The 25,318-nt window shown below is 39.8% G+C and overlaps 3 protein-coding genes across 4 annotated transcripts; 1 reads left to right on the top strand and 2 right to left on the bottom strand.

Annotated features, from left to right (window-relative positions):
- Nucleotides 1-1,745: 1,745 nt before the first annotated feature.
- On the bottom strand, nt 1,746-12,357 carry atp6v1b2 (ATPase H+ transporting V1 subunit B2). The gene is made up of 14 exons (XM_055060757.1): nt 12,115-12,357; nt 11,101-11,156; nt 10,706-10,804; nt 9,472-9,565; nt 9,307-9,384; nt 9,033-9,172; nt 6,993-7,094; nt 6,630-6,727; nt 6,405-6,528; nt 6,177-6,327; nt 6,019-6,101; nt 5,717-5,821; nt 5,474-5,603; nt 1,746-4,276 (listed from the first exon to the last, which is right to left on the bottom strand). The coding sequence occupies exons 1-14, from the start codon at nt 12,284-12,286 to the stop codon at nt 4,140-4,142; spliced, it is 1,569 nt and encodes a 522-aa protein (XP_054916732.1). The 5' UTR covers nt 12,287-12,357; the 3' UTR covers nt 1,746-4,139.
- A 704-nt stretch (nt 12,358-13,061) lies between these two features.
- LOC129379857 (RNA/RNP complex-1-interacting phosphatase-like) lies at nt 13,062-20,341 on the bottom strand. The gene is made up of 9 exons (XM_055060782.1): nt 20,056-20,341; nt 18,475-18,550; nt 18,261-18,392; nt 17,795-17,918; nt 17,585-17,645; nt 17,465-17,511; nt 17,317-17,392; nt 16,822-16,926; nt 13,062-15,583 (listed from the first exon to the last, which is right to left on the bottom strand). The coding sequence occupies exons 1-9, from the start codon at nt 20,106-20,108 to the stop codon at nt 15,169-15,171; spliced, it is 1,089 nt and encodes a 362-aa protein (XP_054916757.1). The 5' UTR covers nt 20,109-20,341; the 3' UTR covers nt 13,062-15,168.
- Nucleotides 20,342-22,722: 2,381 nt separating this feature from the next.
- LOC129379829 (caspase-3-like) lies at nt 22,723-25,048 on the top strand. 2 transcript variants are annotated; one of them, XM_055060732.1, is made up of 4 exons: nt 22,723-22,994; nt 24,016-24,179; nt 24,319-24,433; nt 24,565-25,048. In XM_055060732.1, exons 1-4 carry the CDS (start codon nt 22,778-22,780, stop codon nt 24,876-24,878), a joined length of 810 nt encoding a protein of 269 aa, XP_054916707.1. In that variant the 5' UTR covers nt 22,723-22,777; the 3' UTR covers nt 24,879-25,048. The 2 variants fall into 2 exon arrangements, with proteins under 2 accessions (XP_054916707.1, XP_054916708.1); XM_055060733.1 differs by lacking the exon at nt 22,723-22,994 and adding an exon at nt 23,033-23,439.
- The last annotated feature ends 270 nt before the right edge of the window (nt 25,049-25,318 follow it).

The following is a 25,318-nucleotide window of genomic DNA, read 5'->3' as shown; positions in this document are numbered from 1 at the left end:
ATCTTCTGTCAGAAGCTTCTTCAGAACCACTGCAATACAGACTGCTACAAGAGATCCTTCCTGACCACAGACATCATTACCCACATCAACTCTTTGAAGAACTTTGAGTACTATGAGTTGAAACATTTAATTTTCTACTGAGATGAATACAGTATTTTGAATTAAATTGCATTTATTATGTCATTATTTCAATTTTGTTGGTTTCCCTGCTTTGCCACTTTAAGTGTCTGCAGCTACAAGGACAGATAAAAGTCTTATCTCACTGCAGCCTGATAAGAAGCTCATTCAAAGTCTCTCTTACAAATATTTCTGCACTTCTTCCTTGAAAAACATGTTTTGAACTGTGAGTCAGCGCTAACACTGATGGAGATTTTCTGACACTGTTTGCCCTCGTTTTGCCCTAAATTAAAACAGCAACTGAATACGTTCCTAATTTAACAGGTTTTGGATCATTTCATTTTTTCCCGCATCACTGTCGATAAATCACAATTTCAGTTCAGCTCATTTCTATTTCAATTACATAATTAAATAGTTGGTCAGCTGCCCAATATTGCAAAATAAAATGAAAATATGAGAAAAATAGCTGGACAAACAGCAGCCTGAAATAGCTGAATAAAGAAGTGACAAATATAAACTTTAAACTTTAAATGATGCATAGTTCTCTTGACCTCCCGACCTCAGAAGGGACAAGGGTTAAGAAAATGGATGGATGGATAGTTCTCTTGGTGTGAGCGCAAAGACTGTGAATGCAAAGTGATCAGTTAGTCAGGTGTAGTGATATTGGGATATCTAGTCTAATAAAATAGAAATAGAAATAAATAAAAGCTGCTGAAATCATTCAGAAAACTTATTTCATGATTCATTTTTCAATAAAAAATGAATTCTTCACCTTCTCAAGGTGTTTTCTTGCAGACATTATCTATACAATCTGCCATACATGACCGCCATGCTCTGCTGTTGTTCCAGGTTTAAAAAGTGGCTAAAAGAAATCTAGTGAAAATAAATTTTCTGGTCATATTTAATAAGTAAAATATACATTTTAATAAATTAATGAGTCAGATTAATTTGATAGGAATTGTGGAACTCTTTTCTCAAATGAAAGTTTGAGCTTTTCTTCATCTTCAATGATGTGCTTCATATACAGTACAGACAACATTCTCATTCAATGGGTTTCCTTTATTTTCATGACTATTTATAAGGCAAGAAAGCCACTTATCAACCTGACAGGGCACACCTGTGAAGTGAAAGCTATTTCAGGTGATGACCTCTTGAAGCTCATCAAGAGGATGCAGAGTGTGTGCAAAGCACATTCTCTGGAGCCTCTTTAAAAGACTTTTAACCACAGGATTGGTATGATGGAATTAGCCGTTTTGATAGGTTTTTAAAATCCTAGTGCACTTTGGTATCCGGCCCATGCCTTGTTGTTTGTTTCAACATATTTCATTAACAAACACAAATATTTGTCTATTTCTGTATCTCTGTATATATACATTCTGAACATTTTAGAGTGAAAAAAAAGCTAAAGAAATTGTTTATAGATGATTGTTCAAGATGAATGAACATCTGGCCATAAATATGTTTCATGTCATATCGTACACTTAAACACAGCCATGGTAAAAACTAAAAGTATTCAAAATATTTTCTAAACATCTGGGATTGAAGAGTGAAATATTGCACATGGCATATTTTGTAATGTAATCCAGTTCTATCTTTGTAAATATGCAGATAATAAAAGCCACTAGAAGTACTGAGGCAGCAGCCTTTATTTCACAGTCAGACATGAAACCCGAGGCAACGACAAGAGACATTTAGTAACAAAGCATGCACTTTCTTCTGAACCAATCAATAAGCTCACAGCACATAACCACAAACAGTTTACACAGATGAATGAGATTTTAAAACGACTTGTACACAGAGAACAGGAACAGACATTACTTTACACAATCATGACCTAAAGACATCCAACATTCCAACACATGGAGCGTATTGTTAAAACCCAGGCAGCTTAACTTCAGGCATGACTGGCTTAAAAGGACCATCAGAACAATAATCACTACAACAAAAAAGAGCTCTGATCAGACAACGAGGGTCTGTCACCATCATACTGTCCAATCAATGTGCAACAAAGCAGTCTGAATCCCTCAGGTTATAAAACTATAACCTACATATAAACTTTGAAATGAACTTTTTTATCTTACATCTAATGTCTTTAAATGATGATAGAAATAAATCTGAAGAAAAATAAATATTTTATAAATACAGAGTTGGAACTGTTGATTGAGAAGTAAAGGTAGACATGACTGATGACATCTGATGTATACATCCAACCAATCACAGGACGAGCTGAGGGAGAAAACTAAAACTCAGCAGCAGATGTTCAATATAAAGACAGCAACGAAACACACAACTAAACATGTTGAGTTTACAATCAGTGTCAAACGCTCACACAAATACAATCCACAGTAATTCAGCTCATGGTCTGAAGGCAACAAAGGAACTTTATAACAAAGTGATAATTATACTTGGACTCAAACAAAAACGGTTAAATTAAAAGCTTTTTAAGAAGGCCAGAAGACATTTTATAATTTGGCTTCATTGATTGAGTTCTCTTCATATCTGACATGATCTAAATCAAATATGACAAGTGCTGAGAGCAGAACTGAACATTTAACAGATTTCCACCCAAAAAAAGAGAAAAGATTGAGGTGAGATCATTCAATTTCAGTACATTCTTAAATGTATAATTCATTCTATGATGTTGATGGTCTATTCAGGGACAGCCCAAGGTATCAGCTGACTTTCTGTCAGACCCATCAGATCTTAAATGTGTGCTCTAATCGTACACAAAGTAAGGAGAACCTGTTCATTTTGAAAGAAATGTTAACAGAATTGTAAATTAAATTTGGTCAGTTCTGCAGCTGCAATCTGGGTTCTTTCTCTCTGGTCTGGTTCTAAACGAGACAGATTTGTCTCCATAACCCAGTGTCTTTGTTTGCATGGTAAATGGATGTTGTCCTGTTTTTTCTGTCATATGTAAAGGGAAATGGAACTGCACAGCTCAGGCTGTCCTATGGATGAGAGCCCGTTCTGACTGACACCTCCATAACAAGAATCTGTCAAGAAAAGCCGAAGGAACCAGGAATGGATTGTGTTTCCATGAATGGATCGGCTGGCTTGTTATCTGATTTTATACTGATATGAGCGTTAAAATGCATCCATCTACCTTGCTGGTTATAAACTCAGAGCAACAAACAGTTTCTTTATGACAGATTAAATACTTGACAAAGCTGCTGAATGGCAGAAATTTTTATGGGAATCAAAAATTCTCAGAAGCTTTTGAGAAGCTCAGGCCTGTTTATTTGGTATTCTAAAGCATTTTTTATGCTTTTCTTTATGTGAGCTGTCATAGTAAACAATGGAGCAAATTTACAAAATGATATCAACAATACACAGGAACAACTGCACCCAGATCACTGTTATAAAACCATCTATACAGGATATGTTTGCAACTGGTAAGAGAGTCTAACCAAAAGTTTAAATGCTCCAGTTAGAAGAACAAAACTGGGCCCAGCAGAACAAGGTGAGTTTAATGAAGTTTACATTATCAAAATGAAGCTGTTTGATTTACTAACTTGCTCCTTTTCTGCAGTTTTCTTTTGGTATTTTTATTCAACTCTAGCTCACTCTGACTTCCTGAGATTCAATCAGATTTTCTATGCCACGGACAGGAACACACAAAGCACATAGTTTTCTTCATGCGATGACAGAAATGATGCAGACATTCAGTAAATAATAACGCTCCCGTATACTTCAGAACCGAGCCCTCAGTTGGACTTAAACTCTGCCACTCTATAAGTCATAAATCTTTTTATGAATTATGTCCAAATCATTTTCTTGACACACATTTAATGTATATATTATTCTCCACAGAAGCTCTTGACATTTACTCTGGAAACAAACTTCTAAAAGTCCATTCTTTTTTTCTCCTTCTGTTTATGCCGGGATGATTTACCCTCAACGTCAGATGAAAGCAGCAAGCATCGGCATGGTTACAGCGTCACAACACTACACTGTATATACAGAGTGAGGCCTCAGCCGGATTAGAGGACAGGAAGTGGAGTGTGTGCACGTGTGTGTAGCTAATGTTTGGATTCCCGGGGGTAGAACTCAGCCAGGGTGTTCTGAGGGATTCTCTTCAGCATTTCTTTGGGGAAGATCCTCATGAGCTGCCATCCGATATCCAGAGTCTCAAACACACTCCTGTTCTCATAGGCTCCTGAACACACAAACACACACACACACAGCACATGTTAAATAAACCAGCATTCTGTTGGTCTGTGTACGGGGCTGATCTTAACCCTTTAGGATGAAGTTTTATTTCAAAATGAAACTGTTCCAAGGTCGGAGTATAACAGCTCAACTTATCCTCATACATGACTGACCGACCAACTGACTGACTAACCAATCAACCAACTAACTTATTAACTAACCAACCAACCTACCTACCAACCAACCATCTAATCAACCAATAAACCAATCAAGAAAAGATTAAAACAATAAATAACCTTGTATAACTAAGAAGTTAAATGTGATGCAGTTGGACAGTTTTATTGCACCAGTAAAACCAGAGCAAAATGTTGGCCCAGAACTTTGCATTGGCATTATATGATTTGACTGAACTGCACTGAATTAAAAATTAGATCAATTTTGACTGTATACAACAAATTCTATCTATATTTAGTAATTTATTATATTAAATAATTATAATAATTGGATATGAATTGGGCTGTTATGAAATATAAAATGAATTGAACAAGTTACTAGCAGAGCTTTACAGCAACCATTAGAAATAAATAAGAGTAGAATATCAAGGTATAACAATATATCCAAATCATGAGAAAAGACACAAATGTTGAGTTCAACAGAAAGACACAGGATGAGACCATATGATTATGAAAATAAGACCCATCTATTTAAAGGAAGGAACTGAAATTTGGTTTTGTGAATTCATGTTTAAATATTATTCCTGCCAAGGCGTGACTTTTTTTTCATTGCTTCTGTAATTCTGAGGCATTCCTAACACCAAAAAATGATCATGACAGGATATCAAGGTCATAGTTTGAGTCATAGTTTAAGCTCAAGCTGCTAACAGTGGGTCCATATATCACAAAAAGAGAGACCATTTTAATCTATAATATTTACCCACCCAAAGAGGACAACTCAAGAACTGCTTCATTTTTTCTTACTTCTTACAAAATCCGATTCTCCAGCACAGAGACAACAGTTTATAAACCTTAAAGACTTTGTTTCTCTACCCAGGGATCATAATAGCTGACACTATTACCAAACAAAGTGAATGCTGAGCAGAACTCCCAACACCTTGTTACACCCCTAAAAATTTAACAAAGTTCACTTTTGATTTTATTTACACATATTTCATACAAGAACACAAAATATCTGGTCATCACTGCACCTTGGGAAATGAAGTTCTTCTCAAACTTGGTAAGGAACTCCAGATATAGCAGGTCATCAGCAGTAAGAGCCTCTTCTCCCACCACCGCCTTCATGGCCTGCACATCTTTCCCTATGGCATAGCATGCATACTACACACACACACACAGCACACACACACATACACACACACATGCATGCATACAAGTTAAGTAAAGTGTACTAAATGTCTGTTTGTGCTGAACAGGGAGAGCTTTGAACATACAAGCTGGTTGGAAACATCAGAGTGGTCTTTGCGGGTCATTCCCTCCCCAATAGCAGACTTCATCAGTCGAGAGAGAGATGGAAGAACATTGATGGGGGGGTAGATCTGACCAGAGGAAGAGAAGAAGATGAGGACAGAAGAATTAAAATAATCATTGAAGTATTCAATTCAATCTATAATAAAATAAACTTGACATTAAACTAATCTATTTCTTTGTATACTGGAAACCAAATGGAACAAAAACCAAAGTTTTGTTTGAAACGTGGGAGAATGTCCAGCTGTTTTATGGAGGAGGATGTTACCTGTCTGTTGTGAAGCTGTCTGTCCACATAGATCTGTCCCTCAGTGATGTAACCGGTCAGGTCAGGAATAGGATGGGTGATGTCTGAAAGGCAGAAAAAGGATCAGTCTGTGACAGTCCTGGAGCTGCCACCATGCTGAGCTCCGGCAGAGGGAGTACCATCATTGGGCATGGTGAGGATGGGGATCTGGGTGATGGAGCCGTTGCGGCCCTCTACTCTGCCGGCCCTCTCATAGATGGTGGCTAGGTCAGTGTACATGTAGCCAGGGAAACCTCGGCGGCCCGGCACCTCCTCTCTGGCAGCAGACACCTGGGAGAGAACATCCAAAGCTTGGTTCCACTTCCAGCAGTCAAATCAGAATGAATGCTGAGCAGAGCATGGCAGACCTCTCGAAGGGCCTCGGCGTAGGAGCTCATGTCGGTGAGGATAACCAGGACGTGCTTCTCACACTGATAGGCCAGGTACTCCGCTGATGTCAGAGCTAAACGGGGAGTGATGATTCGCTCAATGCTGCACAAACCAAGACTTTAGCTTAATTTACACATTATTTACAAATCAGAAAAAAGCATCACATTTGATGAGCACAAACACATCTCAGAAAAAAGCCATACGTGGGGTCATTGGCCAGGTTGAGGAACAGACAGACATTGTCCATAGATCCATTTTCCTCAAAATCTGACTTAAAGAACCTGGCAGTCTCCATGTTGACCTGAGGAGAGAGGACAGATGTGCCGACTACTCTACAGCTGTGTCAAAAATCTGTCAGAAATTAATTTTAAAAGATATTTCAGCTTCAGAATAACTTTGAGTGGTCGGTATGACTAGAAGAGCACTATACAGTACGATGGCCAAACAAAAACACCAAAGTATTTGGAGTCAAATGTGAGTAGCTGTGTTTCCATTAACTGTAAAAACTGAAGCACAGGGTGTCTTAGTCAGAGTGAGTCTGGGACAGAACAGCATCAGGATCTCACCCCCATGGCTGCAAAAACAATAGCAAAGTTGTCCTCACTGTAGTCCATCACGTCCTTGGACTTCTTCACCAAACCGGCCTGTCGACAGATCTGAGCTGCGATCTGACAAAACCAGGGAAAAAGGAAATGAGTCCCAAACTCTCAGAGAAGATGATTTATTCACCTTCCACCTAAATTAGAGACAAAAACAGTTAACGTTTTTTCATAAGTATAAAATTTCAAAGGAAATGATATTGAATGAATTTATCAACAGACAGAAAATTAACTTTCTTTCAGTTTTATACAACCAGTAATTAAACAGAACCTTCACATCTCTGATATCCACAGGTAAAACAGAGTCTAGATATTTAGGACAAAAGAAAGAAGAAGCTGACTGAAATATATGAACAAGTAAGGATTAACTTTGAAGTGACAGATAGACGTGTTTGATGTTTTGGCTCCCCTTTAATTGAATGTTAAGAAATGAAGACTTTGGGTAATGTTGCTGCAGGAAGATAGCTCAGTGGTACCAAAAAACAGCAGGCCACCATGTGGCTTCATGCATTGGTTCAGTTTCCAGTTCTGAACGTATATCAAGATTCTGTTGACCATACTTTGGGTCCTGAAAGGGCGAACCCACTTCATGTGGAGCCAGTTCTCCATCATTTATTATGTCATTAAGTTTAGGCTGAAATTGATTTTTCATTGATTTTTTTTTTTTTAGTTTTGGCTCCAATTTTATTTGTATTTGTGTTTTATGTGTTGTTGATTAGGATTTTTTTTTTCATCCTTAAATATTTTTATGTAGCTTTTTTACCCTTGTTGAATTTTTAAGATGCTTTCAGATATATCTGTAAACAGTATGAACTGTTTACAAATGTCTCACATTGCATAATTCTTCATATTAGAACAAAACCTCAGTTTTTATTGGCCATAAGCTGACCTCATTTTGCATAAATGCCCAATTAAACTAAAACATAAAGTATTTCTCAAACATTTGTCCTTCAATCTGTTTATAAGCCTGAGGCTATACAGATTTTGTTTGGTTCATTAAAAAAAGAAGAACAGTGAGCAGCTTGATCAGCTCTGACAGGTGAACGGCCCGTCACAATGTCAAAAATCAGATCCTTTTCCGATCAGTGAATGCAACACATGAAAATACTAAATAAGTTTATTCATCTTTCTGCCTCCGTCAAAGAGCACGACTGGTTTGGAAATCCCAGATCCAGATCTACATTGTCTTTGGCATGCACACAGAGACTGCAGCTTTTCTGATGAAAAACAATTCAAAAAGTACATTCAGTCAACTTTGATTAAAAAAACAACTAGTTCTAAAAACTGGGAATTCATTTGTATTGATAATTAATAAACAATTAATGTATTAGTACTAAAACTTCACACTTTTAACAATCTGCACATGCATAAGAATACATTTTACTATTGACTAATTTTATTATTATTGAGTCTTCCTAAAAACATGAAAGTTGCCATAACAGTGCAGTGCTGAAGGTGAAGGACTCTATTAGACTCATTAAACTCACTACAGAGGCTCAGTCAGCTGAAGGAATGACGCGGCCCTCTAGAAGAGCTGGTGAGAGACAGAAAGCTGAAGAAGACATCATCCAGCTGTGATGGACTATGTATGATTCCCTCCTTATGGACATGGTGGACAGTCTAAGAAGCAGTCAAAGGTCACTGCAGCTCGCAGGTGGTAATGCAGACTGCAAGTCTTTTCTCAGAGTTTTTAACATATGTTGTGTTCTAGATAATGTCAATATTTTTATCTGTTCATTGAGTGACCTGTGTGTGTGTTTTGAGTTATCAATAAAGGACTACCTATTCTTCTAAAAACAGAATCAGTGGGCCATAACTCAGGAAAACCAGAATTTGTTGTGGGCCAATAGAAGTGTCAGCGGTACATCTCCACAATGAACTCTGCCTGATTCACACACATTTTGTTGACACCTTAGAAAGTCTTCCAGTTTGTGGACAGAAACTAATCTTTTAGGTGTTTTGATTCCCTGAGATGGGAATACACAATGTTGGTGAATGCATGTGTACCTCATTGTGTGGCAGCCCAGCAGCAGAGAAGATGGGGATTTTCTGTCCCCTAGCAATGCTGTTCATGCCATCGATGGCAGATATGCCGGTCTGGATCATCTCCTCTGGGTAGATGCGACACTGGGGGTTTATGGGCTGGCCTGCGGAACAACATACACAGAGACAAACACACTGAGGAAGACTGTCACAGTGATTTTAGAAAACATGGAAAACAGTCTTCACTTCAGCATTTTACACTGAGTGAATATTGTGAAAACTAAAAGTCACGACATACCCATGATGTCCAAGAAGTCTTCTGCCAGCACTGCCGGTCCTCTGTCGATGGGTTTGCCAGAGCCGTTAAACACGCGCCCTGAAACCGTATGAGAAATGCTGCTCTGCTGACTCAGAGGAAACACACTAGACTAAATATGGCTGAATGGAGAGCAAAGTCATATACCCAACATGTCCTCAGAGACAGGTGTCCGTAAGATGTCTCCAGTAAATTCACAGCTGGTCTTCTTTGCATCGATGCCTGCAGTGCCCTCAAACACCTGCAGAGAATTTAGATACAAACAGCAGAATGGCAACTTATCACATGAGGTGAGCGGGAGTAATGCAGTAATAATGGAGCCTGTCTAGTTTATGGAGACAATTTAGCCCAATCTTCTTTCAAACTGTTGCTTCATTTTCTTGGTAGAAGGTTTTGGCTGTCCCAAAGTCTTCTGATGTTTTCAATCAGTGTGACTTCTAAGCTTTTCCTCAGTTGTTTTCAACACCTGGACTTTGTTCTCTTTCACTAGATATTTGAGAGTTCATGCTAAAGTCAATCACTGCAAGGTGCCCAGATCCTATGGCTGCAATAAAAACCCAAATCACCACCTCTACACCACCTTCTTAATGGCTGCCAGAAGACATTGGTGCTGACTTGCTGCTCTGATCCCCATGTTGTTCTGGGAATTAATGTTGTTTTTCTGGACGTTGCTCTAACCCCTCAGAGGGGATTTGCTATAATAATCAAGGGTTGTCCTTAAAGTTCCCATTATTTATGAATACAAACAGACTCAAGAGTTATTAAAAAATTACAGCACAATTATTAATTTCCAAATAAACATTCCATGGTTCTGTAATAATATTATTACTGTACTGAAGCTATTGCCTTTTTTCTGTACAGTGTTATGCAGCTGAAACCAGAAGTTTACATGCACCATAGAAATACATTTTTCTCTATCATTATCTCACAATAAATCCAATTAGACTGTTCCTGTTTCAGGTCACTTATCATTATGCAGTAATAATCTTTATACAATAAAGATGCCATGCTTTGTACAATAATTTATTTTTTTATAGTTGGGAATCATGCTAATGATTGTTCTTCAACTGATAGGCAACAGAAGACCAACTTTAAGTTCCAGTGGTGTTAGTGGTGGAGGGTACTTTCTTTCAAATATTACTAATTTGTGCCTTTTTAGGGAAAGTCGACTACATATTTTTCCTTTTTGCAGTCGACTGCATAATGTAAGATTATTCACATTATGCAACTAAACATATTTTAATATCCTAATATTTAAAGCAAATGTTTTTATTTTACAGTTTTTTTTTTCTATTTTCTTAGTTTTACCTGATATGTTAAGATTTCCCACTGAGACACAAAGCACTGAATTGTTTGGAAGGTTTGGAAATGTCAGTCTCACCTGCACCACAGCTTTGGAGCCAGTGACCTCCAGCACCTGCCCACTCCTCTTGGTACCATCAGGCAAAGTGAGATGGACAATCTCAGCGTACTTTGGAAACTGTTCAAGTGACACATGACCAGCAAGCATTAACACCTCCATGCATGTTCCATATCAAAACCAACTGAATAGTCCTGATATGTCACAGTTTGACAAAGACTCAAGAATCTTATTTTATTCCAAATTAACTCTGCAGTAGAAACCCATCTGATGTCATCCACTGAATCGCCACAAACTGCTGGTGTGAAACATTCTGAGCTGGGCTTCAGGTGTCTGCAGAGGTGAGTCCAATCATAGTTGGATTGATGTGGACAAAATAATAGTTTCCAGATTCTACACACATCTCTGCTTCTTACCTTGACTTGATCCAAGATCACCAGAGGACCATTGACTCCAGAAACAGTTTTATAGGCTGAAATACAGAGAGCAGCAACCCAGTGAAATACAGCCTCATTAAAACACACCTAAAACCAAAATGATTTTTCTCACTGACATGAAGTCAATTTGAATTCTTTGAATGTATTTCAATGCTGAAAACAGATTTTCTATTGGATATTTGAAGGCTTTTTGATTTCCACTCCAAATGTAGAGAGCTAATCTGGTTGTAGGCCTGGGGTCATTGTTCAATTCTAAGACGTTTGTGGTCAAGGTTTAGTCATGGTCAAAGTTTATAGATGCTGATGGTGCAGAAAATGTTCTTTTGTTTATCTCTTCAACATCTTGGTCTGTTCTGCTGATGGGGATCTTTCTGTATGCTGATGCTGTTCAATGTCTGGGTCCAGAATAGTTTACATGTCTGAAAATAGATTAGGATTGAGATTAATGACCTATGAACTAAATAACTGGATGGAATCAATATGGATGGCAGAATATGCTGACACAAGTGAAGCACTGTGAAAAATAAAAGGCATAAGGTTATCGAAGTCAGAAAGCAAATCCATTTTCTCTCTAACAGCTGTCTGCCTGGTTACACAGTGCAGCAAACAGCAAAGCCTTCTCATTTTTTGACTTGCTTTAGCAAAGTTCTGGCTTTATAAACCCAGAAGCTTTGGTAATGTTCAGGAAACTCGGGGGCAGGTGGTAGAGATCAAATTCTGCCCCAAGCCCTCCATAAAACCAGTGGCCAGTATAAAGCAGCCTGGGCTTTCCTTCACTGAGACAAAGTTGCTGTAATGTTTACTGTCACTTTAAGTCCCAAACCATTTCCAAAAAGGTTTGAATCAGCTGGAAAACCCGAGGACAGAAAGACTAAAGTGAGCAAAGGATTCATCTCTGTATCAGCTGTTAACAGATGATGTTCAGTGACTGACACCTTTCTGACCTTCTTCTGCGCTTTCAGAAACAATCAGCATCATCATCCACACACTCACTCAGGCGGGGCTGGGAGATGTAATCCCGGCTCACAGCCATCGCATGCTCCCTGGAGGCGGAGGCGGCGGCCGGGTGGACCGGAGCGGCGGCCGTCGGTCTGTTCCCGCTGACGGCCGATGAAAACTCGGTCATGGCCCCGTTCACCATCCCTCTGAGCGCCCGCATCGCCATGTTTCCACCGCAGAAGCCGCAGCGATGGTCGAATCGTGACAGCTGAGGCGCATGCGCACACCGCAGCTGTTGCAGCTCATAAAAAGGTAATTTATATTTGGCAAAGAGATTCTAATCTTGTGTTTTCATCTACAGTGGTTAAACTTTCTGAGTAACATATATTAATATATAATATTATACTTTTAGATATTTAAAATATTAAAGTAACAGCGAACTGAAGTTAATGTAACTTACTTGTGTGCAAAAGTCTTACTAGAATAGAATGTCTGCTTTCTTTTCCTTCTTTATTTTTTTTTTGGTTCTGGTTCTGGATGCAAAGCAGACCAGAACCAGAAGACCTGAGACATTAGTCCTCTAATCCTGGAAATGTTCTTCAGATGATAGAGGCCGACTTTGTAACTGTCTTTATGCGACTCTGAAAGTTCAATGTTCAGCTGTAAAATTACATTACAGCCATACAGGAGAACTGTTCTGCTGTAGTGATGTGTCCAGGTTGTCCAGCAGGCCCCTGCTGGCTCTCGCCTGTTCTTGTCCAGGAGTCCAGAACTGTCAGGTTACCTTTCATCTACTTCCTGGTTGACGGATGGACGAGCTCAGCACTGGCAGCAATGCACTCTGCAGCAGCAGACCATGCAACAGTTGCCTTTTCTACATCTGCAACCTGTGACCTTTAACCCTTTGATGATTCAGAAAATATTATGCCTTCTCAGATACAGTCTGACGGTTTGACTATACTGGCATGAACTCGGCAAATCATTTTGTTCCACAACAAAAACACAGTAAAAATGTCATTTTTATTATAAGGAAAACAGATAAATGTGCATCTGAGATGATCACATTCAATAATTGGAAAAATAAGGCTCTGTTAGCACAAAAATTGAAAAACATCCTCAAATGGTTTTCACCCAAAGTCAGACTTTTAAGACTGCTTTAAACAACACAAAAAAGCCAAACTGAAAGTTACAATGAAATAAAGTTTTATTTGGATCAGTTAGGGGAAGAGTTGTAAAAAGGATATCTTTATATGCAGTAAAAAAATCTGATGAAAAACAAAAACCAGTGAAGGCAGCAGCTGGTACCAGAACTGTGCTCCTCTTAACACAGCTAATGTCTCTGCCGTCATCTCCACTCCAGGGCCGGCCCAAGGCATAACCAAACCGAGCAGCCGCTTAGGGTGTGTCTTGGTAATGTAAACGATTTGTAAAGCGACCTGGAACGGTCCAGTTAAACAGCCAAACATGTATGCAAGGGTCTTTGTGTTTGTGTGAAACAGTTTACATTTTTAATGAGTTGATTCTCATGGTTGGCTTTGTATTTTTCTGACGTATTTTTGGCATCAAAACGCAGTGCTTGATAACATTTGATAACAATAATTAAAACTTCTCAAGGACTCACCTGGTATTAATTACATTTTTAGCTACTGAAGTAATGCTTAAGAGAAATGTATTTAATCAAAGAATGTCATGAATAAATGTGTAGGGCTGCACCGTTTGCAGTTTTCTGGCCAATCTTCACTGGTTACTGATCTTTAAAAAGCCTGACCTGCCGATTTTGATTTTGGCTGATATGAATTTTTGTTTTGTCTGAAATGTTGCTAAATATAGCAAGAAAGTCACTGAGTTAGCAACAGTGGGATGAATATCGTTAACTGCAAACATGTTAATGTGCAGACTTGACCTGTTGGGCTGGTCTGTCAGTCAAACCTCTCACTGTAGAGCAGAAGAGGACAGAGGCTGATTTTTAAACCTTTGCTGATGATAAAATTGGTGGATAAGATGGGCTTCATATGTAAGTATTAGCAGATCACGATCCCCCAAAATTAAGGAAATCGGCACCCAGAAATCAATTGGTCGATAAATCGATTGGCCAATAAATGTGTCCTATATTATATATGTATATAATGTAAACAGCACTGACGGAGATGCAATAAGTTTATAGCAGGTGTATGAATGATCTAATGATCAGACTGCTGATTGCAGCCAGTCCACATCTTTAGCAGAACTAGAGGGCCCCAAAACCAAATTTTGCTTAGGGCCCAATGGTGGCTTGGGCCGGCCCTCCTCCACTCGATTGCAGCAGATTCACACTGAGCTCGGATCTGGTTCTGTTGGAGCTTTCTTCCTGTAAAAAAGGCACATTCCAGGGCGCTGTGTGGCGCAGTGTTTAGAGTGGGCCGGATGCCAGGCTCTAATTATACAGAGACCTCAATGAGTTCAAGTCCCATCTCTCCCCTTTCTCTCTGCCCACTTCCTTTCAAATACAAACCAGTAGAATCAAAATAAATCTTAATAAAAACCACAAGAGACAGGGTGCAATGATTGTCCAAGGGGGAAGCACAACCCACATAAGGAGGCCTGGGTCCTCGCCTGTTGACCTTTGCTACATGTCTTCCCTTCCTCTCAATTTATACTTTCCTGGCTGAGCACTTTAAAATAAAGACCATTAGAGTCAAAAAACCCACTTTAGTCGAAAAAATATAATCAATTCGACTAAAGTCAAAAGAATTCTTTAAAAAGGCAAATCTGTTTGTGCTGTCACTACATTTTGGGCCAGGAGGAATCAATCTGCTGGGTTTCCTTAGAAAACTGTTGAACCAGTTTGAAAAATAAATTGAACTTGACTTTGAATGTGTTTATGATTCAGTTGAATTGACTTTTTAGGGGAGTTTTGGTGAGACGATCTGTTGTGGACAGGATCAATCTGAACGAACAAACTGAGTTAAATGTTAGGTTTAGCTCAAACAGTGAGGACAGTCTGAAAGCCTGGACTGCAACAGGAACACGCAGCTCTGCTAGAGACTCAAATTACCAAAAAACTGAATTTAAGTGCTAAAAAATGGGTTTTGTACGTTATGTCCCCTTTAACCTGCTTTGTCTTGGTAACTAATAGCCATCGTATCTGTTAGCGCTGGGTCTCTGGGAGGTTCTGACCGGGTTCCTTAAATTTGGCCCACTCCTGCCCTCAGCTGAACCGTCTCCATAAGCAACAGATGTCCAGTTGGGGGAGTCGTGTGGAAGGTTGGGAAGAGCTCCACCTCTGTCTAGCAAGGCAAAGGAGGGGTGCCACTGTGGGTCAGGTGGAGGGGGGTGCCTGAACCTGCTGGTGTCTGAGTGAGGGGCGCTCCATTGAGCTGGGTGCTGAGGGGCCCATTTGTAGGGCTGGAACAAGGCTGGTGGAGGAGCCAGAGGAAGATGAGCGAGTAATGGAGGGCGGGGAAGTAATGGGGTGTGGGGTGTGTGGGCGGGTTGAGGGGAGTACGGGTGAGAGCGGTGACTCGGTCCTTCATGCCGATGTGACCTGCAGGATTCACAAAACAAGAATGAATACTACTTCACTTCTATAAACATATTTGCTTTGTTCTTTGGGATTTTCTTCTTACTCAAGTTAAATTAAACATTTATTTTTATTTTTTTTAGACGATCACATTCAATAATAATTAAATCAATGATTCATATTTACATTTTAAGAACAATGTTCCGAGGCATTTTTAAAATATCTTTATGAGAAGTTTTTACATTTTTTATAACTTTTTTTAAACCATGTGTTTGGATTACTAAAATATGTTTAAATATTTTGTATAAAGACACTTTTATGCTTTAAATGTTTTATGTCACAAGTCCTCTAACATTTATGAATATTTCATTTCTGATTTAGAATTATTGGAACAGTGCATTTGAAACCAAAGAATTTTCTTTCGCTTTTAGAAGTGTTCTAGATTTCTTCTGATATCTCATGTCTTAATATACAAAATACAGCGTAGATAATTATTATTTACATTTTAGCAAAAATTGTGGGTTGATAAAACATTTTATGTATTTTTAATGTTTTCACATTTTACATGAAAACATTTATTTTCACAGTTACAGTAAAATGTCAGCGGTTCTGAAATGAGTTGAGCCAGTGGGAAGGAATATGTTGCACCTTCTGAGAAAGCTGTCAGATGTTCCTACGGCAACCTGCTCCAAGGAACCTGAGACAGTGACATGTCCTTAAAGGTACAGTGACATGTCCTTAAAGGTACAGTGACATGTCCTTAAAGGGACAGTGACATGTCCTTAAAGGGACAGTGACATGTCCTTAAAGGTACAGTGACATGTCCTTAAAGGGCCAGTGACATGTCCTTAAAGGGACAGTGACATGTCCTTAAAGGTACAGTGACATGTCCTTAAAGGGACAGTGACATGTCCTTAAAGGTACAGTGACATGTCCTTAAAGGGACAGTGACATGTCCTTAAAGGTACAGTGACATGTCCTTAAAGGGACAGTGACATGTCCTTAAAGGTACAGTGACATGTCCTTAAAGGTACAGTGACATGTCCTTAAAGGTACAGTGACATGTCCTTAAAGGGCCAGTGACATGTCCTTAAAGGGACAGTGACATGTCCTTAAAGGTACAGTGACATGTCCTTAAAGGGACAGTGACATGTCCTTAAAGGGCCAGTGACATGTCCTTAAAGGTACAGTGACATGTCCTTAAAGGGACAGTGACATGTCCTTAAAGGGACAGTGACATGTCCTTAAAGGGATGGATGTACCTGTAGGAGTTGCGGTAGACTCTCCTGGTGGAAGCTGCGGCAGGCGGCCGCTGGACGGCCTGGCCTCTCTGTGGCTCCTTCTCACACTTCTCCATGCCCGCATTACTATGGTAACAATCAGAGAAAATGGTCACCCAGCAATCAGCCAATAAAAATCACTCAAAAGCATGAAAAATGTTTTAGGTAAAATTTTTCTGCACAATTTAACAAACGCAGAACAAGTTTCCAACATTCAGATGAGTAAACTCTGTTTCCCAACTATAATGATCCAGGGGTCACAGGGGTCACAGGGGTCAGGAGCTGCTCCCTGTGTAGAGCAACAATTTCTCCTCCAGATGTAAAAAAAAAAATCAGTTATTTTAACTGACAGAGATAATGCAGGAAATGAGGGACGAGGAATGACAGTGTCACTGCCTGGATGGAAACAGGCTTGATAAGCTGATCAGAAAGTGAGAGTGGACTGCTGGGTTGGTGGACAAGGACATGATGCGTCACCTCCGTTTTGGACCGTGCTGAAGGTCATCCAGGTAGTTCTGTCTCTCGATAGCGTAGCCCCGGGATGAGTTGAATACTGAAGAGAACAGCAGCAGAGTGAGATGGATCACAGAATCCTCCTGCTGGGATCTGAACGCACGAGACTTACGCTGCACTGCCTGGGCCGGGTCCATCCCGTCCACGTCGATCAGATACCTGCAGGTCACACGCAGCAGTTAGAGCAGCCTGTGGCTCCTGCTCATGCTGCAAGTGGTCTGGATGAACCTACCTGCAGATCAGGTAGCCAGTGCGGTTCAGTCCATGGGTACAATGGACCCCGATCAGCTTGTCTGCAAGAGAACTTGATGATTAAACAAATAGAAAAAGAGATGAACAAGGACAGAAATGTAGGTCAACTTTTTTTAGAAAGTTATCTCATTAAAACCAACTCTTTAGTTATTGATTTTATTGTCTATTTGTGGCTCAGCTCTTCCCTCACCGTTATCCTGGTTGTCTCGGAGGAACCTGCGGACGGTGCGCTTGAAGCTCAGGATGGTTTGGTCACTGGGAACCTCATGGCCAGCTGTGTAGATCTTCACGCACTGCAGTGACTGAGGAAGGTCCTGCAGAAACACACACATGCACACACACGTGCACACACACGCACACATACTGCCTCAACTTCAGCAGCTTCACAACACGTCCGTCTTAAGGGACCGTTGAAGTAAGGGACTAATTCAACGGAAGTCAGTGTTCTTGTTAGGCCTTCTAATGAGCCATCATTTGTGCATTAAACCAGGGACAGAACTAAAACATGCAGGATGCCGGCCCTCGAGGACCAACTTTGGGCACCTCTGGGTTAAGGGTTTAGGCTGTAAAAAGTGAATGGAAGTCAATGTAAAGTACCCCCAAGTCACAAAAACACAACTGTGTGTGTGTGTGCATACATGTGCGTGTGTGTTCACCTGCAGATTGTAATAACGTGTGGTGAAAGTCAGGTCAATGATCAGCCCCAGCTCATGGTTGTCCTCCTTCAGAGCATCCAGCAGCTCCCAGGGACCAAACACCTCAGAGGGTGGAAGCGTCCTAATCAAAGCCTGAGCAGAAGCAGACAGATTGTCACTGCTAAAAACAGACACACTTCTGTTCCCACAGAGTCCACTGTGACACGCTGCTGACCTGCTTCAGAGGGACTTTGAAGGCGATGAAGCGAGTTCCTTTCAGTCTCTTCCCCATCGCTGTGTAGTCCTGCCACCTGTTGGACACAAACCCACAGTCACACTGTCTGTCTCCATGATTGTCTCTGTGACTCTCTCTTAGTGTGCTTCAAATCACAAAACACACAATGTCTAGGACAGCTTCTGCTTCAGGTCTGTAGCAAGTGGTTAGTTCACAGATTTATTTCGATGGGCTCCACTACCAGATCTGTAACATTCAGACCTGTTAAACAAGGCCCATGACCTCCATCGCTGATTACTGCTGTGTCCCTCAAAGCAACTTTCTGATGTATTTAAACTGTTTCTAAAGACTAAATAAAACAGAGATAAAGAACCACAGGTCTGGCTTAAACCTGATCTAAAGTTGTCTAAAGCCCACAGAGGTTAGGAGAATGCATTTATCAGCTACAGTCTAGAATCACTAACAATTATCCATTCTATTTTCCTTAGAAACATTAGAATGGATAATTGGTCTTACAAAGCTTTTAAGACCAATTGTGAACCTTGTAAAAACATAAAATAAAAATCATGCAGTACTGGTCAATTTTCCCTTGAATGTATCTGATCGGAGACAAATCGATCAAGAACTCAAAACCATTTTCATTTTCTTTTGCATTCAGGAAAACAAACAACAGCAATAAAGCAGGCATCAAGCACAGCTGCAGAAAGACGAATCATCGTGTGTGTTCTGTCGTTTCCATTGAACAGCCAGCTGCCAGCTTAATTCTTCTTCAATGTCAATGTACAGAATGGCACCACTCACCGTGGCAACCTGATGGAGCAGCTTTGTTACGTTAGTTCTTTTTCTACTTTAGTGCATCATTTGCCTGGGTTGAGGTGTTTCATGTTTGGACAATAATTCACTCTGGTTCTGGATACTGTACAGCAGCTGATTAGTGGCTCCAATGCTCAGACAACACCTGAGCATCAGAGGAGTTGATCAGGAGGTTCCATGGAGCAGAGAGAAGGAAGAAATGTGAACCATCTCTTCCATCCATCATAACCCAACTCCATCTGCCTGGCATTCAAATCACAATACCAGGAAGAAATTTGAAGAGCAGCAGCAAAGCAAATGAGGTGGATAAGCAGCAACTAATGGTGTCATCCAGGACATGTTAGTGTGGAATAGCATCTCTGGTTCCGAGATGTTGACCTATCTTCACAGGGGGTCTTCAACACAAAACCTTGTCCAGTTGCTCGCCAAGAAGTCAAGAACTAAATGATCAATAAAATAACAAATATAGTTTGATGATTTTACTCGACAGAAATGGCGGGAGGGCTTAGTTTGACAAATTTACTGAATTTAAAAGAATCAGACGTTTCAGTATTTGACCTGCTGGCTGGTTTCTCATTCATTTCTTTCTTTTAATAACGTGGTGAATTGATGTTGGGTTTCTCACACAGGAACAGAACCAAAGGAAAGATTGTTGGTTTCTTTTCAGTTGTGATTAGATTTTCTTCCTCGTACGTCCGTAAAAACTTAACCAAAACCTACTGAGAGCAATGAGACAGATCTACAAACTGCCTGGCAGATGTCTCTCACCTGTCCGGGATGTCCTCCTTCCTGCGCGGTCGGAAAATGTCTTTTCGTTCCATTAAAACACTATAATTGTTGTGAAAGCCTATAAAACCACGTCAGACTCTGGAAGCATATGGAGAAGACAGACCAGCTCCTAACAAGAGCACATTCTTCTGAAAAATATAACAGACATGTCCAGTCTGTCCTCTGCTCTGACTGTCCAGCAAAAAGGTCAGTTAAAATGTCCAGCTTTCGGCTTCCAGCTTGTCTAAAGTAAAACTGAGCCGGGGACAACTGCGGGCGCATCTAACCTACGTCACAGGAAACCGCAGGTTCCTCGTCGCCCCCTGGTGGAAATCATGAAGTATTGCTTCCTTACGGACAGCATACGACCAATTCTCCTTTATTACGCTTTTTGTGATATGGAAATACAAAAATAAACTGTTTTGTGAAACATTCTAAACAAATAAAAATATTTCACTGAGAATTATAAACAAATCCTTTAGTATAAAACAATGCGTACAACAATGGAACATAATCTCTTATTGAACAAAAATAACATTTGTGTGAAAGAACAGGATTATTAATAGGTACTGAAGCATTAAATGCAATAATACCATGTATGATTAGCAAAGTTTTGCTGTTAACTGTCTTTAATATGTGATAAACTCTAAATATGATGAAGGTGTCGTCATGTTGTTCTGTAACAGATGTAAAAAAAAAAATGTTGACTTGTTGCTGCTTTGCACATTACTTTTACAAAGTAAATCAATAATTTTGGTCACGGAGGTTCCTTAATGCATGTTTGTTTTAAAAAGTCTGTTTCATCAGGTGTCAAAAGTCCATTAAAACATTCATTCGTATTTTAGTATTTTGTTGTCTTCTGATAACAGATTTAAATGTCCAAACTCTCTTGTTTCCATCAACTTCCAGGTTCCTAACACTGGCAAAAAAAAGAAAGTGACACATACTGTATACCTTGAGTGATCAAAAACAATGTTTTACCAACTTTTGATAACAAAACATTGTGCAACTTACCTTGTTTACTGTAAAATCTGAATCTGTTTTTCTACTTTCAAAATTTGATTTTCTATCTTGTACGTCCATAAAAACTAAACTGAAGTCCACTGAGAACAATGAGACAGATCTACAAGACTCCTAAAGCCTTCCAAACCATAATTCCTTCTGGCTGTCATACCCAGTGTCCGAGCAGTCAAAGTTGAGCCAGGCATAAGCTTAAAATCAAAAACAATTGCTTTTTTCTTAACCCAAAACAGAAACTTGGGTAAATAATAATAATAATAAAAAAAAAAAGATAAAGTTGGGCCCATAAAAGAAGACAAAGTAACAGACGTCAACTCAAACAAACAGACCTCTTTAAATGAGACAAAGGGAAAACTTAAGTACTGGCTGATCAGGTCACAGAATACACAAAGGGGAGAAACCAAACTGAAACTAACATTAGAGAATCCCCCATCTTTCTGCACCCTTAATGCTGAGTTGTGGTATGGACCAATTTGCAGTCCCACCTCTTTGTTCCCCTGAAGGACTGGAGCACTATTAACTCAAAACAAACAAAGGTTAAATCAAGCAAAACATATCACAGTGTAAACTAAAATGTGTGCACTTATTCTAGAATCCAGTGTTATGATGTGTTGCCTTCTAAACAAAAAGCTGTTATTCTGTAAGTTAAATCCTAGATTTTAAAGAAACCCAAATATAAGTGTGGTGAGACTGCGAGAACTATTGTGTGTGATGTGATTAAATGTTACCACATTTGCATGGCTGTAACAGCAGCCATCACACACAGCTAAATGTCTGGTTCTGCCAAAAAAACACCAAAGAAATACTAGTAAAAAAAAAAAAGAGTGAAATAGCTAGCTTCTATGCATATTCCAATGTATTCATAAATGAACCAACAGAAACATAATGCACTCCTTAAAGCAGAGAGCACTTGCAATGGTATGGTAGAAATCTCTCCACCAGTTTAAAATATCCCAAGGTCCACGAATGCATCAAAGGCCCCTGAGCCAGATCCAGGCAGAGGCCAGTGCACACACTGACCCAGAACCCTGGGATGTATTGACCAGGACCATAGTCTTGGGGCCATGGCAGGCCCCCAGATTCACCCAGGAGCAGTTCAACTACCAGAACAATAACTATGAACTTTATCAAGATGGAAACCCTTTCAGAACTGCGAGTTCTTTAGGATACAATGGAAAAGAAATTTGATGTGTTCTTTTCTCAGCCTCAGTGTGTGTGAGAAAAGACACAGAGATTCTGGAACAACGAGATTCCTCTGTTTATTTTCCTGTCAACATCAGTATTCCTCTCAAAGCTGATTGCTGATGTTCTGACAGATCAGAACATTTACGCCTGAATGACACTGCAGCATCATTCAGATGTAAACGCCTGAATTGTTGCTCTCAAAACTTTGGCTTTGAGAGTTTTGATCACAGATTGGAACGAAATGAAAGTTAATCAGATGCAACAAGCAGGAATCTGTTTCCTAGCATTTCTTATAACTGTGGAAAGAGGAAACTCTTTCCGGAAGAGTAAATGTTGCAACAATGGAATTTCAAATCATGTGACTTTGCAACTCAACCAACAAGGTGTGTTGTCAAAGAGGCGTGGTTAGAGATTTATAGCTGACCTGGAGTTTGAATGGAGAATGATACACAGACTCGAAGTCTAACAGAGATACTGCACACATTGAAGCTGATAGACAGAAGTTCACATAAACTACATGCCAGTGTGGAAAGGAATCATGGACAGACCAGAGAAGTGCAACAGGGCCGTGTTGGTGTCTGTAGCAAACTTTGACTATGGGGTTCCCTTAGGAAAAAGGCCCGGGGCCAACTGTGATGATAAGAAGCTCCACCGCATCCTAACTAAACTGGGCTACAAGGTGGAACTTCACACGGACCTGAGCAGCAAGGAAATCTATAATCTGTTCTCTGAAGGTAACACATCAATGTCAACTTCTGAGTTCTTTTAACTCTGTAGAGAGCAAATGGGCGTTCTTTATTTTCCTTCTTATTTGGATTCATGTACATTTTTTACTGTAACTAGAAAAGGGATGTGATCAGATTGTAGACAAATACCAAAGCTGACAGACTCACACACAGATTTCCTGAAGGACGTTGCAAACCTAGTTTCAGTTTCAATTTTCCCTAGACTGATGATTCCCATGACAGTTTCTCTAAAATTAGCTAAAACGTGTTGTATTATGTTAACAAGTGGTGGTCTGATTTTTTCTAAGCTGTATATCAATATAGAAAATGAAACGTGTGGATGAAGCTGCCTGAGCCATGGAGAACGACCACTCTCTTTGGTTCCATCCCTTCAAAGATCAGCTGAACTTAAAGGTCTCAAAGCTCCACATATCCTGGGAAAAGCTTTGCATTAGTGAGTTGCAGTCTAGAATAACTGAACCAGCAGGTCTGTGAAATGTGTTCTTGATTGGATGTTTTAATCAGTCTTTTTTGCAACTTATTTAAAAAAAAAAAAATCAAGCCAGACAAAAACTTCAGGTCTCATATATAACATGTTGCCTATACCAGCTGAATCAGGGAATATTTGATTTTGATGGGTGATTAAAAATCAAATAAACAATAATAATAATACATTATTGAAAAGTTAGTTTTCCAGTTGGGATTACATAACACTGAGTCAGAAAACTATGAATCATTAGGAAAGCCTCAAGGTTCAGCCTGTAATATATTGCTTTTCTTTAAAAAACTTTATGGTAAAACAACTGATTGAGATGAATGAAAGAGGAGTGCAGGAACACCTGGTGCCTGTTTCTCTGTCAACACCCCCATAATTAAACACAGTTCAATGACTGTTATACAGGAAGGCACGTTAACTGAACACATTCCTAATACTCTTAACATTGTGTACAATCACATGATGCTTGTTGCTTAACTTACTCCCTTCGTCACTCACTCATGTCAGTAATGTTGGGTGTTTGCATCGCCTCAGAAAGCAGGCGGCCTGTGAAGGACTGCTTCCTGGCTGTCTTGTCGTCTCACGGGGAGGAGGGCTGCGTGTTCGGATCAGATGGGAAACCTGTCCGACTGTCTCGTGTCTTCACTTACTTTGATAATGAATGCATGGAGAAAAAGACCAAACTGTTCCTCATACAGGTATGCCTCTATTCTTAGTGACACACAAACAGCACAGCAGTGACGATTTAATTTGAAAACAAATTACAGAAGACTTTGACTCTTCCTCACGCTGATGTTTTCTTGGTTGTTTTGATGCATCTCCATTCCACCCTTGCAGGCGTGCCAGGGCGGCGCTCTGGATGATGGAGTGGAGGTTGATTCACCAGCCAGCAGTTTCCCACACTGCCATTCTGTTCCTGTGGATACAGCTGTGATGTTCTCCACAGCACCAGGTTAATAACCAGTTAGACTGGTAACTTAAAGAAGCAACTTAGAAGCACCAGTCTATTAAAAGTGAAATCTGACATAAATCATACATGAACATAAATGAATCAGTTTATAAATATTTTGTCTTTTCCTTCAGGGTACAGTGCGTTCATAAACTTCACTGGGTCAGTCTTCCTGCAGACGTTCTGCTCATTATTGGAAGAGAAGGGTCACTCTAACCTGGAGCTGACTCGGCTGATGACCCGACTCTCCCACAGGATTGCCTACACCTTCGAGTCCAGAGGGAGGAAGTACGGCGGGAAGAAAGAGATGCCATGCTTTCTGACACGACTGACCAGAGATGTGTTCCCGTTTGCAGAAACGGAGAAAGACAATAATGCGGAAACAATATCTGCCACATCATTGGTTGTTTCACAGAGTGTTAGACAACGAATTGTTTCACTAAGTTAGGGAGCAGTTCCCCTGCCTGCTGACTCGGCACATATGAAGACTGGCATGATCAGTAAACATAAAAGTATCGAGAAGTAAACGTGTGTTTTTCTGGAAATGAGTTGTTACATAGCACATTACAAAAAGAGTCTCTTTGTGTCAATATGATTTTAAAATAATCTCCCAAAATGTCAAAGGGTTCAATAACATAAAAAAAATAAAAACTTAACTCTTGAAAAAGCAAAAATCTTAAATTGTTTTACTATTACAAACTCATCAATATAATCTGTAACATATAAAGTGAAAGAACAGTTGGGCTGGCCAAGTTTTCTACTCATCTTGCAGCACATACAGTTAAATTGTGGTCATCCTCAATGTCATATTCCATTAACCGGAGAATTAAAGTGGACAAAACCCTGAAGTTTTGTACACTTTACTCTTTGGTCATTAACTTTTATTTG

This window comes from Poeciliopsis prolifica, unplaced genomic scaffold (genome assembly GCF_027474105.1).
Source record: "Poeciliopsis prolifica strain line A6 unplaced genomic scaffold, Auburn_PproV2 SCAFFOLD061, whole genome shotgun sequence".
Classification (NCBI taxonomy): Eukaryota; Metazoa; Chordata; class Actinopteri; order Cyprinodontiformes; family Poeciliidae; genus Poeciliopsis; species Poeciliopsis prolifica.
The sequence above is the reverse complement of the archived record's forward strand: the minus strand, read 5'-3'. Positions and strand labels throughout refer to the sequence as shown.